Source organism: Gracilinanus agilis, unplaced genomic scaffold (assembly GCF_016433145.1).
Source record: "Gracilinanus agilis isolate LMUSP501 unplaced genomic scaffold, AgileGrace unplaced_scaffold39623, whole genome shotgun sequence".
Classification (NCBI taxonomy): Eukaryota; Metazoa; Chordata; class Mammalia; order Didelphimorphia; family Didelphidae; genus Gracilinanus; species Gracilinanus agilis.
This window is the reverse complement of record NW_025373160.1, coordinates 1-8,507: the sequence shown is the minus strand read 5'-3', so window position 1 is coordinate 8,507 and position 8,507 is coordinate 1. Positions and strand designations below refer to the sequence as shown.

At 60.8% G+C, this 8,507-nt stretch overlaps 1 protein-coding gene across 1 annotated transcript; it reads right to left on the bottom strand.

The window, feature by feature from the left end:
• Nucleotides 1-7,520: 7,520 nt before the first annotated feature.
• LOC123255126 (mortality factor 4-like protein 2) lies at nt 7,521-8,504 on the bottom strand (the record flags this gene model as incomplete). Its single annotated transcript, XM_044683978.1, has 1 exon — nt 7,521-8,504. A coding segment is annotated over one exon (636 nt), but the record flags the coding sequence as incomplete, so codon positions are not given.
• Between the last annotated feature and the right edge of the window lie 3 nt (nt 8,505-8,507).

Sequence of the window (8,507 nt, the reverse complement as noted above, 5' to 3'; positions counted from 1 at the left end):
CCCCCCCCACACGCTCTTTGACCTCCAGCTGGCGATGCCTGGATCCGGGGCCTTCGTCTCCTCATTGCGCCCCATGGGCTGGGCACGGCCTCCAGGCCAAGCTGCCCAGAGCCATCCAGCAGGCCGGACCCGCTCGCCGTCCCCCGGCAGCCCGATCCCTGTGAACGGATTCTAACTGGAGGACAGAGCCTGGGCTGGAAGCCGAGGATCGGCCAGAGATCCGGCTAAGCCAAAAGCTAAGCCATCTCGGGGACAAGGGCACTTTCAGGAGTCCGAGTGACCTTGGCCATGTATTTTCCTCAATCCCGAGCCCCCTTTCCCCTGAGCTTTAAATGTCCGTAGGGTTCGAGGGCTGTGTCTGCCCACAGGCCCTCCCTTAGCGAATACCTGGGTCTAAATCCAGGCTGGCCGAGCTGTCTCCGTTCTAGCAGTGGCCAAGCGGTGGGAGCCTTCTCGATCCCGAGCGGGTCGCTCCCTCCTCTCTGGCTCTCGGGGTCTTGTTTTGGAGTTCAGGCCCAGTGACTGGAGTCAGGGAAACTGCCAGCGGCTCCCCGCCCGGCCTGCCCGCCCGGCCTCCTCCCCGGCTCTTCCGGGGGCTCTCTGGGACGCGGGTCATTGGGAGAGTTTGAAATTCAGCCTGAGGGGTGTGAGGGGCAGCCGGGGAGGCCAGAGGGCCCGCTTCACAGCGGAGCCCCGAGAGGCCACGAGCCCGAAGGGCCTCGGGACCGAGAGGCGGCAGACGTGAAAGCCAGAGCAGGGAGGAAAGGGGCGGGCGGGCGTGTGAGAGGGCGAGGGGACGAGCCCGGGGCCCCTAATGGCCACGGCCTTCTCGAGGAGTTCAATGGGGGGCAGCCGGCAGGATGGGGAAATTGAGGGACGACTCAGTTGTGCTTTCTTCCTCCTTCTAGGCACGTGTGGAGGCAGCTGGGAAGCCTCTAGGACACACACACACAGAGGGCAGAGAAGAGACTGGGGACGGCAGAGGGGGCAACGGGCTGGCAAAGATGGGCTGGGCTGGGCTCGGCTCGCGAGGGGCTACCTCTCCCAGGGGGACGGGGGCCAATGAGAGGATCCCAGAAAGCGTCCGACTCACGTGAGCCGAGGAGGGGAGAACAAGGAGCTCCCTGCGAACAGCCTCGAGATTTCAGTGAAAGGTGAGCCGAGGTTCTCAGCGGACAGAGTGCCGGCAGATTTGAGGAGGAGCGGGAAGGTCTGGAAGGACCTCTGTGGAGAGCGGGGCAGCAAATCTGGTCAGGAAGCGCCAATGGATGGCTCGGCTGAGATCATGGAACACAAAGTTCTAGTAGAGCCAGGATCCTGCAGGCCTTCAGTCAACGGGAACACCCCTCATCTCCTCCTTGGCTCCCCGCTACTTTCTGACTCTCTCCCTTTCTCCTACACACAGCACAATGCATGGGAAGTCAAGAAGAAGCTTGGCTGACTTCCCTCTGGAAACCCCCTGCCAACCCCTGTTCTGTGCTGCTCGCTCTGGTGCACGCGCTGCCTTCTGGGTAGAAGACGGAGGGACGGATGCTCAGCGCCAGTAAGAAACTGTGCCCTTTGCCCACCTCTCCATTTCTCCTCTCTGGAGCAAAACTGTGCTCTTCTCTCTTCTCTTGGCTTTCCTGGCCACGCCTGTGGCCCACCTGCTTCCGGAGCAACTCGCTCTAGACCCTCGCCAGAAAGCTCATGCCAGGCTGGCGGCCGGGCAGCTGCTCCCAGCCTTTGGCTGTGGAGTGGGTAAGAGTGGCTCGTGCTGCCCTCAGGCATCCCTCACAGGACACACAAAACCTGCCCAGCTGCGGTGCCCCTGCTAGCCACGGCTATCCAAAGTAGATCTGCTGGAACGCTGACATTTAAACCTCTGAGGTTGCCACGAGACACCCTTTACCCGTTCCAGCGTAACTTGAGAGCTAGCGCTGAAAATAACTGGCGCTTCGATAGCCCAGACTCTGGGAGGTAGGTGGTCTCCATTTTACAGAAGGGGAAACGGAGGCCAGCGGAGGTCACAAAGCTACCCTTCTTACCTGCAAGTCCTCTTTCCACTTATTAAAGGGACCAATCCCACAGCATGCCACGTATGTCATCATCTCTGTTCATCCCCAAAGGTTGGGCGGACCCAGCTGATCCCCCTCCAGGCCCCTCCTGAAGTCAAAGCTCATCAGACGGAATCTATTCAAACTAATGAACACCTTTCCAGTACCTTCAGTCCAGCACTTCTTGGGTCTGTCAGGAGGAAGGCAGGATACTGTAGTCTTGGTCCTCTGGAACTGGGGAATTGCTCAGTTCTTGTTCTTTTCCTTGTTATTGTATAAATCGTGCTGCTCTGGCGAACTGCATTTCTATATGGCTTCATAGCTCCTCCACCTAGTGCTAAGTATTAGGGCGTTCAACTCAAAAGTGGACAAAGGAGAGTTAATTCTTCACAAGCTGGTGAGGTACTAAGTAGGGGTACTTAAGTGATTGTTAACCAAAGGGTTAACTCCAAATAGACAAAGGGCATAAAGGATTCCCTTTCACAAGTGTGAACTGGAGAGAACAAAGAATTCCCTTTTACAGCATCTGCAAAAAACAGAATATATGTCTTTGGGAGCAGAATGGCAACTGCATGGTCCTAGGTCTTCCCTGTCTGGGGATTGAACCCTTGTCCAAATACCATGAAAGGATTTAGTTAGAACTTCAGGTACTTTTGAGTCAGCAGGGAGGGGCTGAATTTTGGGGATGGCTCCTGTTGGCTGGTTGTTTTTTTTTTTGCAGAAGAAATAGTAGCTGAAGTTCTTCCAAGCACTGAGGGGTCTGTTATGTAAATTAGATGTCACTGGGTCTTGGTAGTTGAAAAGGAATCACTTTGGTCTTCTGGACCCTTAGTATGTGAATCGGGAAGGCAGGAAATATAGGGTTTCGGGGTTCTGGAAGGGTCAGTGCTCCCGAACGAGCTCCACTGAAGAGGTGGTATATGGACAAATACACTTCACAGCAAGGTGGGGAGATATCAGTTCAAAAAGAGTCAGCTTCCTTTCTCTGGGTCTCCCCTCCCCTCCCCTCCTCTTCTCTCTTTCAGAGACAGACACAGACACATAAACAAACAGGAGAAAGAGGGAAGAGAAAAACGAGGAGAGACAAAGACAAGGGAGGGAGGGAGAGAGGATTTACAATTGATCTTGGCTCAGGCCTTTGTTCTTTGGGTTTACATTTTCCTATTTATCTTAGTTCTTGTGTTGGGACTCCTTCCTTTTCTCTCCCTTTTCATCATGATTTCATGAAAGATCCATTTTTCTTGAAAGGATTATACGCGGCCTTGCTGGAGAGGTTATTCTGACTCTAAGCCCATATAATATCACAATCCAAGCTTTGCGCTCCCTTAAAGTGGTGGCTGCTAAATCTTTTGTGATCCTGACTATGGCTCCTAGCTAGGTATTGAATGACTTCTTACTGGGTGCTGGCAGTATTTTTTCTTTGACCCGGAGGCTCTCGATTTTGGCTCTGATGCTCCTGTGTTCTTCTGGGAGTTTCTTTCAGGAGGTAGCTGGCAGACTCTATGTCCCCTTTGCCCTCTAGTTCCAAGCTATATGGACAATTTTCCGTATAAGATTTCTGGAAATAGGACATTTAGGCTCTTTTTGGGGGAGGGGGTTAGGGCTCTTTGTTTTTTCTCTCCTCGATTTGTCTTCCAGGTCAGTTGCAATGAGAGAATTTAGATATTCCTATGGCTTTTCCCCTCCAGTTTTTTTCACTTTGTTATAATAATTTTTGTCACTGGGGCAGCTAGGTAGCAGAGTGGATAGAGTGCTGGATGTGCAGGGGGAGAATCTGGATGCCCCAGACACTCCCTAGGCGTGTGGCCCTGGGCAAGTCACTCCATCCCAATTGTCTGGCCCTTACTGCCCTTTTCTCTTGGAACTCATCCCCAGTGTGGGTTCTCGGGATTGTTCTCAATGAAAAACAAAGAGCGCGCCCCCTTCTGGAGGCATCGGCTCTTGGTTTGTCCTTTCAAGCATGCAGAGTTTCCTCCAGTGGAGGCGCCACATGTGCACCTCCTGCATCCCATCCTGGATGCATCTTCTTTGGGTCGCCTGGCCAGAAAGGCGGCGTCTTTAAACCGGGCAAGACTAAGCCCGGGACTCTCTTTCCCTCCTGCCACACCTGGAGGGCCCCCCAGCATGGGCGCCTGAACCGAATCCGAGAGGGGCCCAGGAACACCTTCCCCCGTCCCTGCTGTGTCTCCCCTCTGGAGACCAGGTTCTGGGCCGCTGTTCCCTCTCGGTTTTAGAGGCCATCCGTGAGCTCCGTGTTGGACCCGGCTCCAGGCGTGGCAGCCTTAGAGCCCGGATTGCAGGCTCCGGGAGCAGGACAGGCGTGCAGGAAGTGTGGAGAAAGCACGATGGCAGGTACTTGAGCGGGAGGGACAGAGGAACCCAGCTCGGGACTCCCCGAGTCTGAAACGGGGCGGGTTGGGTGTGTGTGTGTGCGTGTGCATGTGCGTGTGCATGTGCGTGTGTGCTGGGGGGGTGGGGTCGGGCCTCCTTCGTGGGAGGGGACAAAGTCCCAATATCTGGGCTAAGGCCTGTTGAGGACGACGTTCCTTTGGAAAAGCCCATCTGACCGTCGCCTACCACAGAGGGAACGTGATGGGAAGGGGCCGGAGCCATTGGAGGAGAGCTCGCTGGGCCGGAGATGCTCCGGAGCAGCCCAGCTGGCCTTCTGGCTGGGGAGGGCCGCGAGGAGGAGAGCTCCGTGCCATTCGTGCACAGATGGATCTCCTTTCCGGGGGGAGCTGCTGCCCGGCCCCAGTCCTGCGCCTCTCGTGCCCACCCCTCGTCCCAGAATTCCAGCCTCCCAGTCAGTATCCCCACACTCTCGTGTCCCCGAGGCCGCTTTGGGAAGGCTCCCTTTGGGCCTCGTGCTTCGTCTCTCCCGTGACTTCTCCTCTTCTCGGGCCGCACCCATGCTGGCTCGCCAGAGGAGAGCTCTCTGGCTGACACGGGCCTGTGGGCAGACACGCAGCCCTGCATGGAAACTCGGGAGAAGTAACCGAAGACCAACTTCGCTTTGGTGCCGGCGGGGAGCACGCAGGTAGGTCGAAGAACTCGCTCCGGCCAAAGGGGTCACTTGCCGCCTTGTCCCTTGTTCCAAAGGAAAGAAAGAACTCGGAAGCGCCGCCCTTTCCAGGAAGCCCATGGAGCGGGGCCTTCTGCACCAGCCGCTTCCTTCATCGGGGCAATCGGAGAAGGCCGGCCCGGAGACGGGCTCCTCGGACACAGCCCAGGGACAGGGACGGACTTGGGCCCGCTCGATGGATCTCCTTCAGCTCGCCAAAACCCAGCCGTCTTCCAGAGAAAAACGGGGAAGGGCCTGCTTGTGGCCCAGCGTTTCCAGCTGCTCCGTGTGGCCGGGCGTGATGGCGAGGGACCTCCACAGACCGATGCCCAGCGAGAGAAGCCCAACCCCCAGGAGCAGCAGCGTCGGGCTTCGCTCTCAGCCTCCAGAGTGGGAGGGCGGGCGGGGCGGGCTCTCGGTCCCCCGTTCCTCTGGGTTGTGGCGGGACCTTTGGGTTGGCCGCGATTGTCCACTCGCCAAAGGGAACGACGCGGGGATATGTCGGAGCGGGAAGGGAGGCCGAGGAGGCCGAGGAGGGCCCTGGTCCACCTTCGCAGAGCTCGTGGGGCGGCTCGCTGCTTCATTAAAGGGTCCTCTTTCCGCCGAGTCCGCCTCAGTGGTGTCGTGCTTTCCGGCCACGTCTCGTCTGGCCTTGGATCTTGATCTAAGGGCCGGGGTGGGGGGGGCACGGAGGGGGAGAGGGAGGAAGCTCCATGGCTTGTATGGAGTGCGGGCACCATCTGGTGAGCGGCGAGGGAAGCCTGGCCCTTCCTGCACCCTCTGCTGGCCAAAAGCTATCCCACACTCCTAGCTGGCTGAAGACTCCAAGCCAAAGGCCATCCCTAGGCGCTCTCGTGGGCTCAGTTTCCCCGCCCAGGGGTGTCCCAGGGCCCCGGGAGCCGTGAGGGAGCCCGGCCGGGGCTCCTCGCTTTCCCCATCCGCCCAAGGCGGCCGCCACAAGGCCGCGGGGAGCCCTTCGGGAACCAGTCAGAGATGACGGTAGAGGGACCTCGAGGCCATTCCGAGGAAGCCGTGCAGGTGCCACGCCGGGCGAGGAGAGACTCCGGGCTCTCCCCGAGGCGAACGTGGAGGAGCCGGGCAGCCTCGGGAGGCTTTGCCAGAGATCCCTGGGAGAAGGGGGAGCGAGCGCGAGTGGCGTGGGGGCCGCTCGGCATCTCTGGTCCATGCCTGCCCCCCCCCCCCCAGGAGTGACTCTAGCCTTGTGCGTCTGTGTGCACCGGCGAGCGTGGGCGAGTTCTCGTGGGAGGGTGTCGGTGCCTCTGTGTGTGCGCCAGTCGCTAAGGAAGCTCGTGCCGCCGTGAGTCTCCCGGGGACTCGGTGTCCGTAAATCCTTGAACTCTGAGCCCAGCCGGGAGGCCAGATAGAGCCGGCCCCCGTGGCCCCGGTGGGCAGCCCTCCCTGGCCTTCCTCCCTCCCTCCCCTCCCCTCCCCATGTGCCCCGGCCCCTCGGCTGAACGAGTTGGTGACGGCCCTCTTGGAGGGGGCACCCATCCGTTCTGCCCCTCTCCCGGGAGGCTGCTGGGGCAAAGAGCCCGAGAACCCCGAGGAAGGAATCGAGGAGGGAACGAACGACCCGCTGGGGGAAGGGAGTCTGTGGAGCACTTTCCAGGGACAAGGAGAACCACCGAGGGCTGCACCGTGAGGCACCTGGGCAGGCCTGGCTACACGGGGCTGGGCTCTGGGACGGAGACAATTTCCGGATCACTCTGTAGTAGTGAAGCGGATCAGGGACGGCCTCGCACTCGGGCCTCTAGGAGTGTTTGTGTGTGGGGGGGGAGGCGGAGCCCTGCCAGCTGGGGGTCTCGGATCTCCACAGAGACCCTTGCCTAGTCCCTTCCTCTTGGTCCCAGAAGGCTTGCCAGCATGGTGGGGGTGGCGGTCCTGGACTGACGTTCCCCATTAGCCCTGAAGACGCGGCATCCGTTCCCGGGCACTGCTGGAGCCGCAGATGGTGGGCCACAAGAGAGCGGCCTTCTGCTCCAAGTGAGGATGGCACGTTGCCGGCCCTCAGGCTGAAAGCTCGGAGACAAGCCGGAACGGCCTTGGGGGAGAGAAACCCTCTGAGATGCCAGCCTGGCCCCGGTGCCAATCGCCAACTAGCCCTGGCGCCTCAAAGCTGGCACAGAAGTCCCCGGTTCCCTGCTCCTTCTACGGAGCGCCACTGGCCTCGGCACGAGGTCTCCCCCATTAGAACGGGATCTCTTGCTGCTGCCGCCGCCGCCGTGGCCTCGACTCGCCCAGGCCCCGGAGCTGCTCCTGGCTAGTGGGGCCACCCTGGGGAACGGGCCTCGCCGCCTGCTCCCGCCCCCAACCCCCCGCTGCTGGGGGGAGCCGTGAAATCTCCCTTTCCACCCCCGGGAAGACACCGCCGAAGCAAGGAGAGCCACGTCCAGACCACTGGCAACGCAGAAGGCACTTTATTGGCTGCCCGAAAGGCTGCTGGGATCGCTGGGGGAAACCTCCGAAGTGGGGCTCCCTTCCTGGCCACACGGTGACGCCCTCTCGTGTGGGCAGAGAGCGGCCCCGGCCAGGGCAGGGATGGCTAGAGGCCAGGATCAGGTGGTCCAGGAAGCTCCGGGGGCACTGACGCGGGCATCCAGGACGCTGGACGATCGTGCGGGTGTCCCCGGCCGGGCACAGCTCCCACGTGGCACCGCTCTGCAGAGGGGGAAAGGAGCTCCCACCCTGACAACTGAACCGACAGAGAAATGCCAACGGGCGAGGGGCGAGGGAAGGGGGGGGGCGCAGCCTCACCCGGCCTGCTGCTGGTACTCGGCCGAGGCCACCTGGTAGTCGGTGGCGGCCTTAAACAGCAGGGACGGGTCGCTGGCAAAATACTGCAGGAACCCCTGCAGGTGGCTCAGCAGCAGCCGGAGGCTGGGGGCGCCCAGGGGAGCGCAGGCCAGCATGGGGCCGAGCTGCGGGAAGAGGCGCAGCAGGTGGGCGCCCCCGTAGATCTGGGACATGCGGGCCTGGGGGTGGCGGAGCAGGATCCGGCAGTGCTGCAGCTTCTCGAAGCGGAAGAGCAGCTGGCTGCTCAGCACCAGGTCGAAGAACTCCTGCAGGGCCACCACGGCCTCCCCGACGGGGTACTTCTTGAAGGCCGTCTGGCAGTTCTGCTGGCGCACCACGTACTCGGCCAGGATGGCCTCCACCGGCCTCTTGGCGGGCAGGACGAAAAGCCGCTTCTCCAGGGTCACCAGCCTCCAGTCGTGCAGGAGCAGGGGCCGCAGGGCCTTGGGCAGCTCCACGCGCACCGCCAGCTTGCCCAGGCACCTGTGCTCGTGGGCGGCCCTCGCCCTGCCCCATCGCCCTCGGCCGCTCCAGGCCTCGCCCTTCTGCTTGTGCTTTCGGAGCGGCGGCTGCCCCTCTGGGGCCCCGGCAGGGCC